Raw genomic sequence first — 23,381 nt, forward strand, 5'->3', positions numbered from 1 at the left:
TTCTAGGATAGCATGAAATGACAGGCGTTCTTTTTCTCTCCCCTCAGGGTGCCTCTCCTCTCCTTTCTCCTGGTGACATCAGTCTCTTAGTTAAGGTAAGGTGTTTTTTCCTTTTTTCCTGGGATACTCCAGGATCTTGTGTTCGAAGAAAATCTCATCAAACCATTCAAAAAAAATTGCAGAGTGTGTGTGGTTCTTAAAAGTGGATACAAAAACATCTTCATTTTGGATTTTCATTTCCCCCCTAGCCATCATTGCCATCGTCAATGTCATTAAATTGATTGGTCAACTTGGAGCAACTTTTAAAAAAATATACGTGATTAAGAAAGCAGTGGTTTTATTTATGTGGCAAAACATCTCAGCTTCTGTCTTCATCAGTTGCTCTGATTTGCGTGCTTGTGCACATCAGAGTGTTGTAAATCAAAGCCTTTATCAGGAGAAACTGGCAACTCTCCCAGGCACCCGGCTTGGTCTCCTGTTGACCTCCCTGTCTGCTTTCCCGGCAAGATCCAGGCAGAGGTCACGATAGGCGATCCTTCTCAGCATGAGAAGAACACCCCCCCTCTTTCCTGCCCCCCCGGCAGGGGAAAGAGATAGACAGAAACGTATTTACATGGCTTTATTTCTGTCTTTGCAGCGTTACAAAAAACCTGACTGCTCTCTTCAAACTCCAGCAGTCGACTGAACAAAAACACTTCCTGTACAGCTCATATTACACTCTGAGCTAATTCCGGTGCCCTCTGTTTCCCACAGACACTCCCAACATCATGTGATGTTGTTTTCAAGCAATCAGCTCGCAGCAGCATTGCTTCTATATCGTAACACAGAGCACAACTCCAGCTTGAAATTCTGGAAAGCTGATGCCAGTCAATGTACTGAGCAACATGGACCGATGTTCTTTCTCTGTATAATAACGCACTTTCCAGTGCTGTTAGATACCAGCCAGAAAGAGGCCATCTGCCACAACAATGAAGTGTTAATTCTCCTTTTTCCTCCTCCTTATTTAAGGATGTTTGCAGTGACTGTCCTCCCGGACCACCTGGACTTCCAGGAATGCCAGGATTCAAGGGTGATAGAGGCCTTCCAGGTCCACTTGGCCATGAAGGTCCAGTTGGGAAAATGGTATGAAAGAGAAAACATGCACCTTTCCTTTATCAAGGTTGAGAAGATGGGTAGCTGAACGCTAGACACTGTTACATGTCCATGCACTGATCAACAGCGTTTGGAAAAGATTAGACCAGGAGTAGCTAAGCTGTGGTCCCCCAGTTGCTGTTGGACTCCCATCCGCCCCAGCCAGAATAGCCAATGGTCATGGTGATGGGGGTTGTGGTCCAGTTACATCTGGAGGGCTAAAGGTTAGTCAGCCCAGGATAATCTCCCCTGATCCCAACTGAAGAGAGGGGATGATGGCTATCTTAAAAAAAAAACAACAAATGCGTGAATTGCAACTATGCAATTAATGGTAACTTTCACACCAACATTCCAACATAGACATGGTATAGGGAAAAAGCAGCTGCTGAAACTGTGCCACTGATTGATTATTTTTTTTAATGGAAGGAAAACTTGGTACTCTGGATCATATATATATGATTTCCCTGTCCACTGAATATGTGGGGTCTTCCACAAGGGGAGAATGGTTATGTAAGCTTTCAGAATATTTAGAATTAGCCATATTGACAGATATAATAAGACAAAAAGCCAAAAGTGAAGTGAAAAAGCAATGGGAGTGTCTAAATGAATACCTTAAAAGTCAAAGTTTGAGGACAGAAATCTGTCCGAGTCTGGAATAACTTTGTGAAGTGAAAAGATACGAAAGAGGGTTTTATATCTAGATGCTAGGATACAGATGATAAGGGAAACAGGGAAACAGGAAGACACAATGAGAGGTAAAGGAGGTGTTGTGGGATTGGTGGAAGTTAATGTTTGTTTTTCTTTTTAGTGTTTGCGTGTCGAGGTCCCCAAGCCACCCCCCAAATAACTCACAACACACACTTAATTTTTGTTTAAGGTTTTTGGCATAATTTTGGCCACAACTTTATTTAAATACAAAACCGTGAGTGGTTGTTTAGGCATTGGTTAAGACTATCTGTCCCCCCGCCTGGGGACAGAACTGACTTCCGGGCACCACCGAAAGACAGTGCGGGGGAAAGCAAGTCGGGGAGAAATGGAGCTGAGTCACAGACCCTCAACTCTCACCCGCCTGCTCCCCGAAGGCTTGCCGGCCCTAGTCCCATTCCAGGGATTGGACAAAAAGATGGCAAGCCCCAGGATTCCTTTAACGGAATTCCCTTTCCGCAGCAACCATGGAGGGGCAGGCACAGCCTATCCTAACCCCTCCTCCACCAATTTATAACCAATGCCTAACCACAACCTTACAAGTTGTGACGATTTGCTACGCAGTAGGCAAAAACCAAATGGCCCAGCCAATCAGCCAGATGGACAAAATTCCTACCAGGCCCCTGCTCAAAGGCAGACGACCCCATGACAGGCATAGCAAGGTCAATGCAACAACCCCTTACTCAAGGGCGGGTGGGCGGGTGATCCATTGCATGCAGCAAAGAGAAAGCTCCAGGCTGTGTGCAGAGTATTTAAACATTTTACCCCTCCCACCAAAATTGCAACATAACTTTTACCCCAGCAACCCAGTGAACCAATCACTGCCCCAGGCCATCTTTAGAGACCCTGCCTGGTAACAGAGGGGTGGCTCAGCAGACCCCACCGCAACACGTGTTCTCCATAAAGGAGAACACACTTTATATTATTAACTTGTAAGATATGGATTTTTGGGGTTTTTTTGTATGTTGGGTTTTGTGTATTGTTATATTTCGATATTTTTCGTGGTGTTGTGTGGAAAATACTAATAAAAGTTATTTTTTTTAAAAAAAAAAAAGAATATGTGGGGTCTTCTGCTACCTGCCAAAGAGAGGAAGTCCATCTGATCTTTCTTTTTCAGGGGGAGGCGGGACCCAGAGGTCACCCGGGACCACCAGGTGTAGAAGGTCTGAAGGTCAGTTCTGTCTTCTCTTTTGTGATGTCAGGAGTTTTCTTGGAAAGAAACAGGATAGCAGGATGAAATCTCTGCCATTCTTGGGGAAGAGGGTTTCTTTGGGGTAGGGGGTAGAATTAAAAATATATAGAGAGATAGAGAAAACAAACCAGCCTACCTGAATTGTTGAAATTCTAACCTCAGTAATGTCCTCCCATTTATTAAAACATCTGACTGACTTTTGAAATGGCTTTCAGTCCATTTCTGAGAATATGGACCATGTGTCATAAAAAGGCAAGTCCTGAAATTTCGAGCCCATTGACCTTTGCTTGGAGAAACTCAAGGAAATGCCAACGAGGCAAAGAAAAATGAGATTGTGGCTGATTTTTCCCTCCGGCCATTTCTATAACTCCTTGGCTGGGATTGAGTGAAAATGTTTTGATCTTATGCCCACTGTTGACTTACTGGTCCTAAGGGTGGGTGGGGTCTATTTAGTTGTCAATATTTATTAATTTATTAAAATCATATCCTGCCCTTCATCTCAAAGGCAGCAAACATATATGTGATAAAACAATACAATGAGAAAATCGCATCAAAGCAGATTTAAACCAGTGACAAGCGTCCAAAAGGACTCTAGAAGCTATTACATAGCTAGAAACATGTAAATGTGTCTTACTTTATTTACTTTCCTTACTTCAAAATGGGGTAAGCTATCCCCAATGCATTTGGGGCTAATTCTGCTCACACCCGCATCCCCACCTATTGTTTTTGCTACCTGTCTATCTCAAGAGACAATGGAGTCTGCCTCTGGGGGTGAGGTCAAACCACTGGGTAATCGCAGTGCCTGCTGCGGTTGCAGAGACTGGGAACTTGTAACTGCTGCCTCCCGTGTTGCTTTTGCTCTGTTAGCACCAAAGTGACATCTCTGGGGTGCAAGCCTGGGCAGTGTGTATGGAGGCCCTTGGCTGCCCAGATGTGAAGACCCCCCACCTCTTGTCCTCACTAATGTGTGGTCCAAAGGAAAGCAGAGCAATACATTTGATACCATCTTGACTACAGGAGTTGCTGGAAGGAGGCATACAAGGAGCCTTCGGGACTCCACTCCAGATTTGTGTAGGATTTAAAGGTAAAGGTACCCCGACCATTAAGTCCAGCCGTGGACGACTCTGGGGTTGCGGCGCTCATCTTGCTCTATAGGCCAAGGGAGCTGGTGTTTGCCTGCAGACAGCTTCCGGGTCATGTGGCCAGCATGACTAAGCCGCTTCTGGTGAAACCAGAACAGCGCATGGAAACACCGTTTACCATCCCACTGGAGTGGTACCTATTTATCTACTTACGCTTTGATGTGCTTTCGAACTGCTAGGTAGGCCGGAGCTGGGACAGAGCAAAGGAAGCTCACCTTGTCACGGGGATTCGAACCGCAGACCTTCCGATCGGCAAGCCCTAGGCTCAGTGGTTTAGACCACAGCGCCACCCATTTACTCCTTAGCTTTTTCTTCTCCCGAATATGTCCTGCAATACACCGGAGATGGGTTTTTCCTTAGGGTTTACTCCCAAGGCCTTTCTCATGAATGAGTATGGCCACAAAGCAACAGATGTTGAGGATCAGAGCTTTCCTTCTCCTAGATGGGCTACCTTCCCAGGTTGATGAGCCCCATCTGTCACTCATTTGCCTCTGCAGTAACCACCTCTTGACTGTCGGATCCACTATTGGTCTTGTCTGTTCAATCTACTGGAGACTTGTCTTTTATACAGGGGAAAGTCTCTAACTCACTGAGGTTCTGAGACCCACCAGCTACCCTCCTCTGGACTAGTACCCTAAATAATTGCTAGGTGGCTGAATCAAGCCACCATTAAAATTTCCCACAATGCCTTGGAGCAATGCTGCATTCTTGATTGTGAAAAATCAAAATGGTTGCTAGACCTAGCTGCCTGCAGTCTTCACCAGATGGTCCCACTAGGGTTCATCAATGAACAAGGCGGCCACCATGGAGCCAATTGCTCAGGATTACGTCAGACCTGGTCCTGGCCCTGATCAAGGTTTCAGGTATTTCACCCAGCAAACAGCGAGGGGAGGTTAAGCGCCTGCTATTTGAGAAAACATTTCACTGACAACTGAAACACTGAAATGTGTATGCCTCCATGTTTCTTTGGAGGGAAACCAGTGCACCACACTTAAAATGTAATTGAGGTTTGTGATTGGAATGCCTCTGTCTTTTGTTAGGGTGCCAAAGGAGACCGTGGGACACCTGGAGAGGCTGGACTGAAGGGTGAACAGGTAAAATAAAACGAGGCAGAAAGATGCTTCTTGGAACAGTACAGTAAGCAACATGTCTAGATCACCAAATAGGACCTTTGACCTGCTCTTTAGCCACTACATCAGAACACCGCTCATCAATATATCACACATGGGCCAGTCTGACTTGAGGAAAGGCTGTCAGTGGTCACCCTAAACTGCAAGGTGCATAAGGCACGGGTTGCCCAAGAGAGAACAGGCCCGTATATAGAACCATGGAATTTGCAACCTAGTCAGATGGGCAGGGTATAAATAACAAAATTATTACTATTAGTGTGGAATCATGGAATTGCATAGTTGGAAATGACCCCAAGGACCCAACCTGCTGTAATCCAGGAATCTTTTGCCTAACATGGAGCTTGAACCCCACAACCCTGAGATTAAGAAGCTCATATTCTGCCAACTGATCTACAGCCATACCTTGGATTACAGACGCTTCGGGTTGCGCAATTTTGGGTTGTGCACCGTGCCGAACCCTGAAGTACCGTGCTTCTGGGTTTCGGCGCTTGTGCATGCACAGAAGTGCTAGATCGCGCTTTGCGCATGCGCAGAAGTACCGAATCTCGACCCGCGTGTGTGCAGACACGTTGCAAATGTGCCTCCCGCACGGATCACGTTCGCAACCCAAGCATCCGCTGTACAGTGAAATATCAAATTTGTACAATTAGTAAAACTTACGGGAGTGAAATTTGGAATTAAATTAATTTAGAATTAAAGGGGAATGAGTTTTCCTTTCAGTGCACAGCAGGTTCTGTATATGATTATTCCTTAACACATCCTTTACTAACGGGGTCCTTTGGATGTTTCTTGTTTGTGTTTCCTGCTTGTGTAACCCTCAAGGGGAAAGTTAAGTACCCCTTCCGCCTTCCTGCTCAAACTTCCCCTCCACCAGCTGCCTTATTTTTTAAAAATCACCAACCACACTTATATTCACTACTGTGTTACATGTGCTTGACCCAAACATGTGCTTAACCACTGAACCACACATTCAACATGCAAGGGGAATGTTTGTTTATTCCCCTTGCATCGTTTATTGCATCCATTTGTTTGCAGTGATCTGAGGAAATGGGTTGCTGAATTATGTTAAACTGATTCTGTTCCCGAAGCAAAGACCTGGCACAGCTGTGGATGGGGGCGGTTGGGGTGCGCAGTTTCTTGCTGCACGCACGACAAGTTGTTAGCCTCTTGCACCCAGCCAACCCTGTAATGTTTCCTGACAACTTCTCCGTTCCCAGAAGCTTATGTGTATTAAAAGCAGTTTGTTAAAACATGCAGGTTCACGCTCTGGAAACCTATGCATGGAATTGGGATGCCAAGTTAGCTTATGTTTTGGGCGTCTCGCTCTCCTGGTTGCTTGGTTGCTAGCAAGCTCTTGATGAGATTCCAGAGGTTCTTTGGGGACGTGGTTTGCAAATGAAGATGCTAAGTGAATGTGAAATACTGTTGTTGTTTTCTACAGGGACATCCTGGGATACCTGGCTTCATGGGCCCCCCTGGAAATCCAGGTTCACCTGTAAGATGATATCTCTCTCTCTCTATCTATCTATCTATTTATCATCTATCTATCATCTATCATCTATCTATCTCTATCTATCTATCTATCATCTATCTATCTATCTATATATCTATATCTATCTATCATCTATCGATCATCTATCTATCTATCTCCATCCCTTTTTCTTTTGCACTGCACCCATCCATCTGGTTATAGACTCAGAAGAAGCCCACAGCAATTCACTGGCCCTCTGTTGTATGTGTGGGAATGTTAAGGATAGTAGGAGATGATATATTAATTAAATATCCTTCCTTCACTCACACTAGTGAGTCATGTAGCAGAGCAGATTCTCCTCAATACAGCAGGAAGCTAGTTTGCAGATTCATTTGAATCTCTTTAGTTAAGCAATCCAATCTGGCTTGCCCAGATGGATTATTCCTGGTGTCCCCTTTTAACCCTCTTAAAAGAAAAAGACACAAGAGTCTTTCCTTAAAAGTTACAAGAAGTTTACTCACATTCAGTTCACAGTATGATCCCTGAAGGCAGGCTTTAGCTAGTAGTTACAGAACAAAGTGTGAGTTTATCCCATATGGGGATTGAGCTCACGTGCTGCTGGCTGAGAGCCAGCAGACAGCAAAATGCATTAAGAGAACAGCATCAAGAGAACAAAATGGCCGCAGGAGAGCAGCATGGCATCAAGAGGAAGATGGCAGTGTGACTCGGCTCTTTTATAGAGTCAGCGAGGGTCACACCTATATGCCTGGTCACATGCAGGGGGAGGATGCTTCAGACCAGTGGGACAGGAAGTTATACTGGCTGGAGTAACATCCCCCTGCCTGTGTCCACTCTAGGGAAACAAGGAATGTTGTATTTGACTGCTTCAATGGATTACATCCCACAGTATGTTGGATTTTGGAGGGCATTATGGAATGCTGATCTCGAATGTATAGCAAAGTACCATTTTGGGCTGCTTGTCTTCATTTAAAGAAAGTCCAAAGGCTTGTAAGAGTTGCCTCCAAGTTGTTTGAGGAGACTATTTCTGATTCAGAAGCAAGCTGCCATTTTTAATGGCTAGAAATGTTCTTCTTTCATTTTATTTAGGGGTCTGAGGGCCCCCCAGGACCTGCAGGACCACTGGGAAACCCTGGAGAAATAGTAAGTCACTATTCAATCTGTCATTATACCCCTGGCCTCCCCGCCCCCCAAAGGAAGCCATCATTTGCCTAAGTGGTCCTATAGTGGAGTCTTGGAAAAATAAGTAGATGTGGAAAACATTCCGTGAATCTGTAAGGTTTGAAAGCCACTGAGATACTCAGATGAAGACTAGTGGATTATAAACTCTCAGCCAAATTATCCATTAATTTAGAAAGATGGTTAAATTCAACATGTGTCATTAGTGGGGTGGAACAGGGGGAGTACAGTCGCAATGCCAGAAAAAAAATGGTGGTGGGACACAAAGAGGGGGCAAAGTATATTTCCAGGTGGCCGAGTGGTGTCCCACATGTTAAGATCTCTAAAAGAAAAATAACAATGTATGCTAATGACAGGAGTCCCGCAAGTGGGAGGTGCGTGCCATATTGGGGTGTGTATATGTGCTTGACCCACTTCCTGTTCTGGCATCCCCTATGGGCACTTACCTGACCTCCTGGCAGCAGAGTCATTGCTGCTTATCCAGAGGGAGAGCGGGAGGGGCAAAGTGGCAGAGAGGTCAAGAGTCAAATTGGCACTCTTCCTGGATTATCGGTGCAGTGCCGTCCTCCCATCCTCCTTGCCCCTTCCAGTCTCCCTTCCAGTAAGCTGCAGTGGTTTCATTGCCAGTAGCTCAGGTAAGTTCTGCTCCCTTCTACACCCACTTTCTTCCCCCCACCCCAAAGGCCTGAGCAATATTGAGCATAAATTCAGAAGGCCTTGCTAACGGATTGTTCTTCTGGGGATGTCTCTGCCTGGAAAGCTTATGTGAACATCTCCACGTCTGTGTCTCTTTGGCAGGGTAAAGAAGGCCCATCAGGACCTCAAGGGCCACCAGGATTGCCTGGACTTCTGGTGAGTTATCCCTGGACTTGTAAACATTAATGCATCTCATATGCAGGGGACTGCAGTGTTCTCGAATCCCTGGCATATTTCAACAGTAAAAAGATTGTGTGGCATACTTGCATATGTGCCTGGCCATTGTGACATCAGGAAAGTCAGGCCCCACCCTATGGAGCGCCCTCCCAGCAGATGTCAAACAGATAAACAGCTGTGTGATTTTAAAAAGACGTCTGAAGGGAAGTTTTTAATGTGCAATGTTGTATCGCGTTTTTAATATTTTTGTTGGGAGCCACCCAGAGTGGCTGGGGCAACCCAGTCAGCTGGGCAGCATATAAATAATACATCATCATCATGAATGTTTTTTTAGGCGTTGCCCCCCCCAGGCCCCCCATATGCGGCAATACTGAGATGCTGTGTGTGCATTCTATGCTTGACTTCTCGAGAGATCTCCTGATCTGAATTGGCATGCATAAAAAAAAATAATCAATGAAATTTCTCCTAGCTTGAACTTTGTGGTGCAATTTGTAACAAGAGAGAAAGGGAATATAGGGGAGAAAACATCAGAGGAGGGGAGGCAGGGAATAAGCCACAAGACAGAGAAAACCCCATTTTGGAAACAAGGTACAGCTGGCAGTTAGTGGTAGCACATGCTTTGCAGGAAGAATTGTTGTTGTTGTTGTTTAGTCGTCTCCGACTCTTCGTGACCCCAAGGACCAGAGCATACCAGGCACTCCTGTCTTCCACTGCCTCCCACAGTTTGGTCAAACTCATGTTGGTAGCTTCGAGAACACTGTCCAACCATCTCGTCCCCTTCTCCTTGTGCCCTCCATCTTTCCCAACATCAGGGCCTTTTCCAGGGAGTCTTCTCTTCTCATGAGGTGGCCAAAGTATTGGAGCCTCAGCTTCATGATCTGTCCTTCCAGTGAGCACTCAGGGCTGATTTCCTTCAGAATGGATAGGTTTGATCTTCTTGCAGTCCATGGGACTCTCAAGAGTCTCCTCCAGCACCATAATTCAAAAGCATCAATTCTTTGACGATCAGCCTTCTTTATGGTCCAGCTCTCACTTCCATACATCACCACTGGGAAAATCATAGCTTTAACTATACGGACCTTTGTTGGCGAGGTGATGTCTCTGCTTTTTAAGATGCTGTCTAGGTTTGTCATTGCTTTTCTCCCAAAGAAGCAGGCATCTTTTAATTTTGTCACTGCTGTCACCATCTGCAGTGATGATGGAGCCCAATAAAGTAAGATCTCTCACTGCCTTCATTTCTTCCCCTTCTGTTTGCCAGGAGGTGATGGGACCAGTGGCCATAATCTTAGTTTTTTTGATGTTGAGGATCAGACCATATTTTGCGCTCTCCTCTTTCACCCTCACTAAAAGGTTCTTTAATTCCTCCTCAGTTTCTGCCATCAAGGTTGTGTCACTTGCATATCTGAGGTTGTTGATATTTCTTCCAGCAGTCTTAATTCTGGCTTGGGATTCATCCAGTCCAGCCTTTCGCATGATGAATTCTGCATATAAGTTAAATAAGCAGGGAGACACTATACAGCCTTGCCATACTCCTTTCCCAATTTTGAACCAATGAATTGCTCCATATCCAGTTCTAACTGTAGCTTCTTGTCTCACATAGAGATTTCTCAGGAGACTGATGCATAACTGTCAACTTTTCCCTTTTTTAAAGGGAAATTCCCTTATTCTGAATAGGATTCCTCACAAGAAAAGGGAAAAGTTGACAGCTATGGACAGATGAGGTGATCAGGCACTCCCATTTCTTTACAAACTCGCCATAGTTTGCTGTGGTCAACACAGTCAAATGCTTTTGCGTAGTCAATGAAGCAGATGTTTTTCTGGAACTCTCTAGCCAGAGCTAATCCCCAGTAGAGGCGATTGCCATTGTGGCACCTCCAGGTGCGTACAGAATTCTTCACCGGTCCCACGGTGGTCACTTTCCCTCCCACCCTGCTGAAATTAGGCTTCAATGAAGCATTCTGTTGCAGCCTATATGCTAGGTTGCTGTGTTGACTGGCTTGCAGAGTGTTTGTGTGTGTGTTGTGCCCATGACAGGTTCTCTGGTTTGCTTAGGTCCCCGTGGACCTATTTGCGACCGCTGGATCAAGATGTTCTGCAATGTGACTTTGCTTGTTTTTTTCACATTGCAGCTAATGAGACATTGGCTGTCTGACTTGTTCTTTTCCTGGGTATCGTTCCGTGGACTTTCCAGCTCAGCCAGCTGACAAGCTTGCATATTGTACCTCGTACTGAGGCATTGTGTTATTTTTAAGGGTGCTCCTTATTTTTCTACTGTTTGCATATGTTGCTTTACAGTGCCCTGGTATTTATTGAGATGATGATATAAATTTCATTTATCAATGTGTTAGGAAACTAACTTGCAGAATTTGGGGTGCTTATCCACAATTATGAATCTACAATATTTGATCCTAAGGAAACAAACATTGTATACATTCCTTAGAATCATAGAATCATAGAGTTGGAAGAGACCACAAGGGCCATCGAGTCCAACCCCCTGCCAAGCAGAAAACACCATCAGAGCACTCCTGACATATGGTTGTCAAGCCTCTGCTTAAAGACCTCCAAAGAAGGAGACTCCACCACACTCCTTGGCAGCAAATTCCACTGTCAAACAGCTCTTACTGTCAGGAAGTGCTTCCTAATGTTTAGGTGGAATCTTCTTTCTTGTAGTTTGGATCCATTGCTCCGTGTCCGCTTCTCTGGAGCAGCAGAAAACAACCTTTCTCCCTCCTCTATGTGACATCCTTTTATATATTTGAACATGGCTATCATATCACCCCTTAACCTCCTCTTCTCCAGGCTAAACATGCACCTGTAATCTTGACTACTTACTGTTGCTTCCCTCTTAGGGTATTTCTGGAAAGGATGGCAAAGATGGAAAGCCAGGACCTCCTGGAGAACCAGTAAGGAGATGAACTTTACATATTTTCCAATTTGGTATTATCTTTGCAAGACAACAGAGTGTTGGGTTAGGACCTGGGAGCCACGAGGCCACTATTGGCTGAGATGCTGTGATGTCATAGAATGTGTTGCTTACTTCTGAGTGAAGAAAGATTCTTATATAAAATGAAGTCAAACTGCATTTTAGGAAATATATGGGTGGGGGTTGATATTAAAGACCCTCTGCTCCCCTCACCCAGGGTCTAACTCTGGATCAGACCCATATATATGTTATTTAAATAGCATTTACTTTCAAATGACAATTCACATAGATTTGTTATCACATCGAGCTTGATCCTGAGGCACCCACATGTTAGAGATCATTCTCTCTTGTCAGGCTATAAATGTGCTTTGTTTCTTATAGGGCAAACAAGGGGAGCCAGGGCTGCCAGGACCAGAGGGAGCAAGAGGATTGCCAGTAAGTCCAGCTGAAGGTGACCATGGTCCATTAAATATGTCCTTTTCCACCAGGAATCTTTGGAGGAGGGGGCAGGTGCATATTTCTCCATTAGCTAGCATGGAATACACTACCTGAGAAGCTTGGTCTTCCTGCAGCAAGAATAATGCAAATGCTCATTGAAGGCTAAATTCTATTTATGGAGAAAACGAAGGTATGTTCTTGTAGAGGAGGGGTCTGTGCACATCCTCATGTGTGCACATGAGCATACTTAGAAAACATAGGTATGCACGAGATAATCATGCCTCAAAAGTAATTTCTTAAGAACAGCATGTTTCAGATAGTACAGGGGTAGAAGAGTCTAAAAAGCCCTGGGCCACAAATTTTCATGGCACTCTAGTGGCTATGGTGGTTCATTTCCCAGAAGTAATGTGCTGTATTTAGCATGACCTCTGGAGGCGTATAGAGTCATACCTCTGAAGTCGCACACCTTGCAAGTCGAACATTTTGGCTTCTGAATGCCACAGACCCAGAAGTGAGGGTTCCGGTTTGCGAATAACCCGAACGTCCGCCGTTCCTGTAACTTGGCTTCCTGCAGCCAATCGGAATCCACGCCTTGGTTTCTGAATGTTTTGGAAGTCAAACAGCCTTCTGGAATGAAGCAATGCTGGTTCAGTATACCTGAAGGAGCGTCTCCACCCCCATTGTTCTACCCGGACACTGAGGTCCAGTACCAAGGGCCTTCTGGCGGTTCCCTCGCTGCGAGAAGCCAAGTAACAGGGAACCAGGCAGAGGGCCTTCTCAGTAGTGGTACCTGCCCTGTGGAACGCCCTCCCACCAGATGTCAAAGAGAAAAACAACTACCAGACTTTTAGGGAAGCTTTTAATAGACTATTGTATTTTAATATTCTGTTGGAAGCCGCCCAGAGTGGCTGGGGAAACCCAGCCAGATGGGCGGGGTATAAATAATAAATTATTATTATTATTCATTATGGAGGGCCATGAAAATTTGTGGCCAAGGCTTTTTAAGACTCTGTCTGGAAACAAAGAGGCATATTGGTTGCCAGATGTGAAATTTTATTTCCAGCTGTCCTACCCCATTGCCTTGAGTTCCATGGTGGAAGAAAGCTGTAACTCAGAAAGTCCTTTAAAATGCATATAAAGAATAACTTTTTTACGTATCTCTCCATTTCACCTTTCAGGGTTTTAAGGGACCGAGAGGAGATGCAGGACCACCTGGCTCAAGGGTGAGCAATGCACTGGACCTTCAGTTTGACTCAGACAGTGGTTGGGATGGGCAGAGTCGCCCACAAGAAGACCTCTTCTATCACCAGTGTTGAATACGTCAGGGGTAATGGCTTTGTAGTTAACATTGATGGCTGAAGCTGCATTGTTACCAGGACTGGAGTCAAGCCCTGTCAATGCCTCTATCAATGCCTGCTCATAGCTTGAGTCCAGTTTTGGGACAGCCATCTGTGGAAGTTCAAATCACATATCTGGGTCATTAGGAATCTTTATGGAACTTCCATATTGTTCGAACCTCTAATTTTTTCCCTCCCACCCTTGTCTGTTGCAGGGAGAACCAGGTCCATCAGGGCCCCCTGGCCGCGAGGGGCAACCTGGAAAAGATGTAAGCGTGCCACCAAGGCTTCAATAAGAGCTCTTACAATTCTGTGAATAGTGGAGTGAGTGTTATCAGGGTCCGGGCTGGAAGGAAACACTGGCACAACTCTGAAACACTGACTTTCATCATTCCAAGTCCACATTTGAAAACCTGAATTTTCAAGACGTATATTGAAGTAGTGGGACACGGGTGGCGCTGTGGGTAAAACCTCAGCGCCTAGGGCTTGCCGATCGAAAGGTCGGTGGTTCGAATCCCCGCGGCGGGGTGCGCTCCCGTTGTTCGGTCCCAGCGCCTGCCAACCTAGCAGTTCGAAAACACTCCCTGGTGCAAGTAGATAAATAGGGACCGCTTACTAGCGGGAAGGTAAAAGGTGTTTCCCGCTTACTAGTGGGAAGGTAAACGGCCAGAGCAGCGATGTCACGCTGGCCACGTGACCTGGAAGTGTCTCCGGCCTCTTGAGTGAGATGGGCGCACAACCCTAGAGTCGGACACGACTGGCCCGTACGGGCAGGGGTACCTTTACCTTTACCTTTATATTGAAGTAGTAAATGAGAATGGGTTGGGCCCACACTTGGAATCATTTTAAACGGGCATTCACAGAAGGTATATGTGCTGTCTGCTAGGGGGAGGCTGAACTTTTTCTTCTTTGGTATCTCTGGCACAAAACAGAGCAGACAATGCTGCCATGAGACTATGCTTGATATAATAGGGATGAATTTCCTCTGAGAATGAGGCCATCCCTGCTTTGTGTTTGTTTTGCTTTCCTCTTTGGTTCTATTACCATCTTGCTCCTTGATTTTAATAAGATTCTAGCTTCTTTATTCTTATCTTGGTCAGTCCCCGCTCACAAGTTGGACAGTATATCCAGCTGGCAACTGACTTCCTTTCTCATCTGTAAACTTGTTAAAGTGCACCTCATCCAGACAGACGAGCCACTCGTTGACTATTCTGATTATAGGGATACTGGTGGTGCTGTGGTCTAAACCACTGAGGCTTTTGGGCTTGCCGAACGGAAGGTCGGCGGTTCGAATCTCCGTGACAGGGTGAGCTCCCGTTGCTCTGTCCCAGCTCCTGCCAACCTAGCAGTTCAAAAGCACGCCAGTGCAAGTAGATAAATAGGTACCACTCCGGAGGGAAGGTAAACGGCGTTTCCATGCGCTCTGGTTTCGTTCACGGTGTTCCACTGTGCCAGAAGTGGTTTAGTCATGCTGGCCACATGACCTGGAAAGCTGTCTGTGGATAAACACCGGCTCCCTCGGCCTGAAAGTGAGATGAGCACCACAAACCCATAGTCACCTTTGACTGGACTTAACTATCCAGGGGTCATTTGCCCTTATTCTGATTATAGTGTTTTGATGATCGTAATGAAACAGTGTTTTCTTTCCTTTTATTGACTTTTTTTACTTGCACATTGCCATGATATTTCATATGATGAGCAATTTAGAAATGACTCTTTCTCACCCCAGCCTCTTTTACTCTTGTGTTGCAGGGAGATCCAGGCCCTGCAGGACCCCAGGGCCCACGTGGGCTCAGAGGAATCGCGGTGAGTTGTTTCTCCCTATGGCTTTTGGGTAACATGTGTGACACATCCCACTGGGTCCCAAGTGGTCTTGGGTGTCTAAGTGGTACACTGGGTGTCTAAGTGGTACAAGGGATTCTGCAGGGATGGGAGTGGGGAGGAGGAGGAAATGAATCTGGCATTTCTGAACATGAAAAATGAAATTTACTGTTTGCACCTCTTAGGGAAAACAATCCAATGTGTGCACGACTTTGTGCACAAATCAGATTTGCACTCATTCTGCAAATGTATGCATAATCCAGTCTGGAAATGTTTCCATTTGTAGGTCTTTTGTCTCTTCTTCCCAAGTTTCATTTCATTTTATTTTCTTCTATTTCACTTTTAATTTGTATACCGCCTTCCTATATTACTATACACAAGGAAGTTTGCAGCAACAAAATATACAAGAACACACATCTTAGAGAAATCTGGCCCAGTACCAAAAGTTGTAATAAAACATAACTTAAAAATGGAACAACTTATATCAAATAAAGTAACATTCAATAATCTAGTAGAATATAATAGCACACAATAAAATCAACTCTCAAAACATCAGCAAATAATAATTAAACAGAGATTTACTCTAAACAATTACAATGAATAATTACTAAACTACGATCAATAAAAATAACTGCAAGTCACAATGCATAAAATACCACAATGCTTACAAAACCATGTAACTGAGAAACAAATTGAGAAACAAAGACGCAAAACTTATAAAATTATTTTTTAAAGTTCTTAAAATGTTCTTAAAATGACTACTAACTGTTTTTTTCCCCTTCCGCCAGGGCAAGAGTGGACCACCAGGTCCCCCAGGGGAAGCGGGCTCTCCAGGTAACCCAGTAAGTACGGCATTTGTTGTCCCTGCCTCGTTACAAGCAGTGTGGTGTAGTGGTTAGAGTATTGGACTAGGAGCTGGGAGACCAAGGTTCACTTGGCCATCTTAGAAGAAGAAGAGTTTGGATTTGATATCCCGCCTTCCACTCCCTTTAAGGAGTCTCAAAGCGGCTAACATTCTCCTTTCCCTTCCTCCCCCACAACAAACACTCTGTGAGGTGAGTGGGGCTGAGAGACTTCAAAGAAGTGTGACTAGCCCAAGGTCACCCAGCAGCTGCATGTGGAGGAGTGGAGACACGAACCCGGTTCCCCAGATTACATGACTACCGCTCTTAACCACTACACCACACTACACTCATCTTACTGCCCAATGGGGTTGTCATGGGGATTATATGAGGAGGGGGAGAACTATGTATACCATCTTAGAGAAAAAAGGTCAGATACAATGAAATAAATGAATGAATGAAGCAGGATGAGCGGTTGTTACATGCTGTGATTTATTGCCAAATGGAGAAGAAAGAATGGTATGCTTTATCCATGGGATATATTGAAATCTGACCAGGCTGGCAGTCTCCTAGAAGGGAAATGTGCAACTGGCTGAGAACACCAAATGCTTGGAAAGGAGTCCAGTATGGATCAGGCAGGCTTCTATTTTAGGAAGTTGGAGGGCAAGCATTAGCACAACTGAAATGTGGGGTTCTGGGAAATGACAGGTCATATCCAGGTGACTGAATCTGATAAGCCCCTTTTGGAATCAAGTAGTCCTTTGGCAAGGGACGCGGGTGGCGCTGTGGGTTAAACCACAGAGCCTAGGACTTGCCGATCAGAAGGTCAGCGGTTCAAATCCCTGTGACGGGGTGAGCTCCCGTTGCTTGGTCCCTGCTCCTGCCAAACTAGCAGTTCGAAAGCACATCAAAGTGCAAGTAGATAAATAGGTACCGCTCCGGTGGGAAGGTAAACAGCGTTTCCGTGTGCTGCTCTGGTTCGCCAGAAGTGGCTTAGTCATGCTGGCCACATGACTGGTGAGATGAGCACGCAACCCCAGAGTTGGTCATGACTGGACCTAATGGTCAGGGTTCCTTTACCTTTACCTTATAGTCCTTTGGCAAGGCTTCAAGAAAAGTGAACCGTATGGGTGTGCAGAGAAACCTGTTTGTCATTCTCTCATCACTTTATTTGAGCCATATCTGCAAACCCATCTGTTTCTTATCAGCAAAAAAGGGGCTGCATCTGAATGACCAATAAACAGGATCTTCTTCTTTGGCGATCACTCATAGCCGAGTAAGATTGTCTTCCATAAACATGGTTTTAACAATGAGTCAATAAGTGACTGTGGAGGCCAATTCTAGATCCACACGTCCTTCCACAGTGGGGACATTGGTTTCTGGGCGGGAGGTGATCACGGTGTGGATTTGCCAAGCGTGTCTTCCTCTTAGCACGATTCTCCCTTGTGTCCTGAGTTTGAATGTCTTCAAAGCCCATGACACCTTTGGTAAAGGCTGTTCTCCAATTGGAACACTCACAGGCAAGTGTTGGTGTTTATACTACATTTTTTTAGATTTGCCTTGAGACAGCCTATAAACCTCTTTTGTTGACCACCAGTATTACACTTTCCATTTTTAAGTTGGGAATAGAGTAGGTGCTTTGGAAGACGATAATCAGGCATCCGCACAACATGACCAGTCCAACGAAGTTGATGTTGAAGAATCATTGCTTCAACACTGGGGATCTTTGCTTCTTCCATTACAGTAGTATTAGTTCGCCTGTCTTCCCCAGTGATAGAGTGGAATAGTCATCCCTTGCTTGTGACTAGCCATCATGCAATCTGTGATTTGTCTGTAGGTCCTCCCACATCTTTAATGACACTCATCAGAATATCAACCAGCATTTCTTTCTTTCTTTTTATTCTTTTTTTCTTCTTCTTTGTATTCCCAGGGTCCCAAAGGAAGCAAAGGAGAAACCGGCAGTGCAGGACTCCCTGGATTCATCGGGCCGCGAGGACCTCCCGTAAGCAGCAAACCAATTCTGGTCACACACTGCAGACAGAACTAATAATAGGATCTCATTGGTCTGTAATTGCTCAGTGTCACCTGCTAGAACTCTGTGAAGGAGGCTTCAGGAGCCCAAAGCCCAAAGGCAATTTCACCAAGTGTAGCTGGGTTATCAGAAGTAGCTTCTGACTGTGTGGCTCTTATCCTTTTTGTGCTTTCTATTTCACAGGGAGAACCAGGTGAAAAGGGCATCCCAGGGAAAGAGGTGTGTGTTTTGACGTCTTTGTTAGATGACATGAAACAAGAGCACAACTCCCTTTTGTTCTTCCGTAATTCTCAATGTGCACTTTACCCAGGTGCAAAACTTCTTTAAATCTCCCCAAATTGCTTCTCCTTGTGCTTCTGGATTCTTCTGCTCTTGGTTTTGGATGGGTGGGAGGTTCTATTACAACAGGGGAAGGGTCCTGGGGTTCAAATTTGGCCTTGTGGGCCTCTCTATGTGGCCTTGTGACTCTCCCCTTCCCCAACCACACCCTTACAAACCCTACTTCTCCCCATAAAAATGCTAGTCCATATGACACTCACACTCTCCAATTTAATCTGAATTTGTTTTTGGAGGGTGGGAAGAAATTTGATAAGTTTATTATTTTTTTTTACCAGTGATCTGTTTGCAGTATCTCAATGATCCACTTGCAAATTAAGCCCCTTCTGGAAGCACCAAAAGTAGCAACATTATATTTTCTTCATTTTTTTTTTAATTGGCTCTTCACATTTCAGACCTCTTTATTTCCTTGCAGGGCACTCCAGGGAAGCCAGGTGGTGTTGGAGACAAAGGTGACAGGGTAAGCTGGAGAACTTCACGAATGTTGATGTTGAGCAATGTTGGGGAAGTGCCCAAGGCAGTCTGGGTGATGCTGCCCGAAATCATTTCCTTAATGCATGAGAGATGGGCAAGACACCTGTGGCTTACATCAGGCTTGCTCAGAAATAAGTGGAGCAATATCCCCTATAACTGAAGGTTAAGATTTGGCATACAGTGGTGCCTCGCAAGACGAAATTAATTCATTCCGTGAGTTTTTTCATTGTGCGAGTTTTTTCGTCTTGCAAAGCACCACTGCATTTAAACACTGACAACGGCGGGGAGGGGCGGGGAGAAGCAGGACAGCTGCCGCAGCCGGTACCTCAGACTCACCCGTGCGTTGTGGCCACCGTGCGACGCAGCTGCTGGAGGGCGGCGGGGCTCAGGAGCGCGACTCCAGGGAGAGAGAGGCGCTGGTGGCAACGGCTCTCTGAGGGGAGCGCGCGAGGGGGGTGGGCAGCGGCGCGAGGCACTAACCGTCAGCCGGAAGGTGGGAGGGAGCCGGAGGAGCCGTCAGCAGGAAGGTGGGAGGGAGCCGGAGGAGCGGGGAAGCGAGCGTGCGTGCGTGCAGTGACCGTCGCCATGACACAAGAGGCAGGGCCATTTCGTCTAGCGAAGCAAGCCCTTAGGAAAATCCGTCTTGCGAAGCACCTCAGAAAACGAAAAACCCTTTTGTCTAGCGAGTTTTTCATCTTCCGAGGCATTCGTCTTGTGGGGTACCACTGTATCTCCAAGCCAACCCAGAGTCAGCCAGCTTGACAGCTTGCAAATATCTCAGGTCCCTGGCCACCCAAATGCCAGCTTCTTTCTTGGTCCTGGGAAGCATTTGAGATATGCTAGCTGCCTGGACAAAAAACATACTTATGGAGAAAAGTCTACTGGGACAAGATGGACCTCTGAAAGGTAGTCTTCCCTCCCATGAGCATTTCTTTTTTCAGGCATAGCCTGTTTCAATCTCCCCCTTTCAGTCTAATGGAGCAATATCACAACCTTGTCCACAGCCCATCTATCTGGCACGCTTTGCAAAGCTCTTTGCTGAAGGCTCTGTTCTTTTCTTCCAACTCTACAGTTCTCTGATTCTATTCTAGTTGAGATTCCTGCATTTCCAGTGGTTGGACGATCCTGTTGATCCCTTCCAACTCTACCATTCTTTGATTCTATGCTGTTTTTATCCGACAGGGGGATCCTGGCACTAAAGGTGAAAAAGGCACAGCTGGAGAGAAAGGCCCACCTGGTGATCCTGGGATTCCTGGGCGCAAGGGACACACTGGATTAATGGGTCAACCGGGACCACCAGGGGACACAGGGCAGTCTGGACCCCCTGGTCCTCCAGGACAACCTGGATTTCCTGGGCCTAGGGTAAGTCATGTTAAAACTGGATTTTAGGAGAAGGTATAAGAAAACATTTTAGTTTTCTGTCAGTTATGTCAATCGCGTTTTTTAAAAAGAGAAAGAGGCATTTACACACACATTCAAAGAAGAACAAGAGGGGCCACAGCTTTGCATATGTTAATGCATATTGATGCAACTTTAGAAATGCATACTATAATTTAAATAGGAAGTATACTGCAACAGTGGGGGGGACTACCTTTGAAGGTGAATCGGGGGCTACAACTAATGCAGAATGTGTCGGCTAGACTGGTGACTGGAAGAGGCTGCTGGGACCATATAACACCAGTCCTGAAAGACCTGCATTGGATCCCAGTACGCTTCCAAGCACAATTCAAAGTGTTGGTGCTGACCTTTAAAGCCCTAAATGGCATTGGCCTGATATACCCAAAGGAGCGTCTCCACCTCCATTGCTCAGCCATTGCTCTGAAGTCCAGCTCCAAGGGCCTTCTGGCAGTTCCCTCACTGCAGGAAGTGTGGTTACAGGGAACCAGGCAGAGGGCCTTCTTGGCAGTGGCACCCCTCCCATGGAATCCCCTCCCACTATATGTCAAGGAGATAAGTAACTATGCAACCTTTCATAGAAATCTGAAGACAGCCCTGTATATGGAAGTTTTCAATGTTTGATGTTTTATTATGCTTTTATATTTGTAGGAAGCCACCCACGGTGGCTAGGGCAACCCAGTCAGATGGGTGGGGTACAAATAATAAAATTGTTGTTGTTATTATAAGTACAGTGCATCTCAACATAGTGGGGAAAACTGGGGCCAGGGGACCTAGCCTATTCCCATGGTGTTTCTAATTGTTCACTGGCAACTTTGAGATCCCTATTGCTCTCTTGCAACTGGATTGAAACTGGGCAGCCCTTAAGCTAAATGAATGTACTCTATAAAGAAGGACACATGAGCATCCTAAAAGGGACTTGCATCCATGTACTGTCAAGAGTCCCTCTACCCTTAACAGATTGCTGGTAACAGTGATGGTGACCTTAACAATAAGAAAAGAACATTTTCTGTTGACATTGACTCATGATTATTGGCCTCAAGCTCCCCTACAAAAAAACAAAAACAAAACAAAACAAAAAAACCCTTCTAGAATTAATTTTTCATGAGCATACACTGGGGGAAAATATTAAGTTGCACCAATGATTATGAGGTTGTTTTTTATTTAAAAATATAACAGAGTATTTTTGGAGATCCGTGCAATTGCCATTTTTCTGCTAATTGGAAAATAAGGACATCTATTACCTTGAAAGGTTCCCGAAGCTTTCTTCAAGTTGAAAATGCAATATATGGAGATAATTTCCACACTTGTTCAGTCCTAGTCCTAATATAACAGGACTTGTATTAAGCACTGTTCAGCTAGTAAGGGGAGTAGAAGAATGAAAAACTCATCTATCCAAATCTGCACAGAAAAGATTACAGGCAATTAGCATGTTATTACTTGAGCTGCAATTTCAAGAGGAAAATGGAGGTGTGTTCCAGGTCAGTTTCACACTGGAATTTGCAGAAAAGAAATTCCTCAAGTCTCCCTATCACATAAGCCACAAATATTGTTGGAACATTGAACTCTTCCTTTCTTCCTTAGGGGGACACTCCATCAGTGGAAACTCTGCGAAGGCTCATCCAAGAAGAGCTAGGAAAACAACTTGATGGTGAGAATGATTACAAAGTGACTGAGATACCCCCTACATGTATAATATGGTTGCAAGAGACCTAGATGTGGACGTGGGAATCCAGACAGTTAAGGAGAAACTAAAATAGTATATATATATAGAGAGAGAGAGAGCGCAACTAGACCTGGACTGAGATGGTTCAGCCAAGATTGAGGATGATTTTCAGCATATGGGTTTATGAAATGGACCAAAAACGTCTTGCTTAAAAAAAAGGATTCATCTCACTACCACTTGTGCTCCAAGACTTCCCTTTCCTTCCCTGTCCTCCACCATACCCCATTCACCCTCAAAATCTTCTCAAGGGAATTGGGGCAGCCTCCAGGGAAGGCTATAGGGCAGGAAGAGAGAAAGTCAAATTCCTGTTCCCTGAAGCTGCATGTTCACTTTGATTCAATACAGAGTTCAACATCCTGAGAATTATAACTTTTGTTGTTGTTAAAAGAATAAAGTTTCTAGTACTACATTTGGACGGGTTTTCCAGTAGTTTTAGGTGAGGCTTTAGTACCTTTTATATTACTAACCTCTTGACATGACCCTCAAAATCAAACTAAATAATGAAAAAAGGGGAACTATTGCAAATATCTACAGGTCACTGAATTAAGCTTTCCTGGTGCACAGTTTTGAAAATGAAACACAGTATTAAACTGAGTATCAAGAGCCCAATTTATAGTGCATCCTAAAAGGACTAAGGACAAGAATGTAGAATGTGGTTTTGTCCAAGAGCCCCAAGGATTTCTTAGCTCAGCATTCGTGGAACAGGGAAGTTATTTCTCTGGTCATTGGCTCCAACATTCCCCCTTCTTTTTTCCAGACCCCCCAGGCAAAATAACTTTCTCTTTTTTTTCTGCAGCCAGACTGCCCTACCTCATAAGCCAGATGCAGCCAGCCCACGTCAAAGCACCTCAAGGTAGACCAGGGCCTCCAGGAGAACCTGGTAAGGAAGGCCCTCCAGGCAGAGGAGGTCCTCCAGGAGAACCTGGCAGGCCTGGACAGCCTGGTTCAGAAGGACCAGCAGGACCGATGGGCCCCAAAGGTGAGTGAGCCTTAAGTACGGTGAGCAGAGACTGAGCTGAGATGGAGAACTCAGAATTAATATTTGCAAACAGCTGGAACAAGAAGAGAGTTTCTGCAACAGGAAATTATGCATAATGACATTCTAAAGCTAGGTCAGTCTTGGAGAAACAAGGTGTTGTTGGCACCTGTCTGTCTTGAGAGACTCCAGGAGTCAAACCACTGGAGAATCACAGCGCCTGCTGTGGCTGCAGAGACC

The 23,381-nt window shown here is 45.2% G+C and overlaps 1 protein-coding gene across 1 annotated transcript in view; it reads left to right on the forward strand.

Moving 5' to 3' along the window:
• COL22A1 (collagen type XXII alpha 1 chain) overlaps positions 1-23,381 on the forward strand; it is a 195,545-nt gene that overhangs the window by 165,296 nt on the left and 6,868 nt on the right. Inside the window, exons 45-63 of the mRNA XM_083450394.1 lie at positions 48-95; positions 1,009-1,122; positions 2,954-3,007; positions 5,211-5,264; positions 6,742-6,795; positions 7,879-7,932; positions 8,767-8,820; positions 11,691-11,744; positions 12,146-12,199; positions 13,381-13,425; positions 13,755-13,808; positions 15,292-15,345; positions 16,149-16,202; positions 18,133-18,204; positions 18,418-18,453; positions 18,986-19,030; positions 20,227-20,406; positions 22,024-22,090; positions 22,962-23,144. Coding sequence (XP_083306520.1) covers positions 48-95; positions 1,009-1,122; positions 2,954-3,007; positions 5,211-5,264; positions 6,742-6,795; positions 7,879-7,932; positions 8,767-8,820; positions 11,691-11,744; positions 12,146-12,199; positions 13,381-13,425; positions 13,755-13,808; positions 15,292-15,345; positions 16,149-16,202; positions 18,133-18,204; positions 18,418-18,453; positions 18,986-19,030; positions 20,227-20,406; positions 22,024-22,090; positions 22,962-23,144 — 1,330 coding nt within the window. The remainder of the gene's footprint in view (positions 1-47; positions 96-1,008; positions 1,123-2,953; positions 3,008-5,210; positions 5,265-6,741; positions 6,796-7,878; positions 7,933-8,766; positions 8,821-11,690; positions 11,745-12,145; positions 12,200-13,380; positions 13,426-13,754; positions 13,809-15,291; positions 15,346-16,148; positions 16,203-18,132; positions 18,205-18,417; positions 18,454-18,985; positions 19,031-20,226; positions 20,407-22,023; positions 22,091-22,961; positions 23,145-23,381) is intronic.

The sequence above is a fragment of the Podarcis tiliguerta genome (assembly GCF_965153285.1).
Source record: "Podarcis tiliguerta genome assembly, chromosome: 7".
NCBI lineage: Eukaryota > Metazoa > Chordata > Lepidosauria > Squamata > Lacertidae > Podarcis > Podarcis tiliguerta.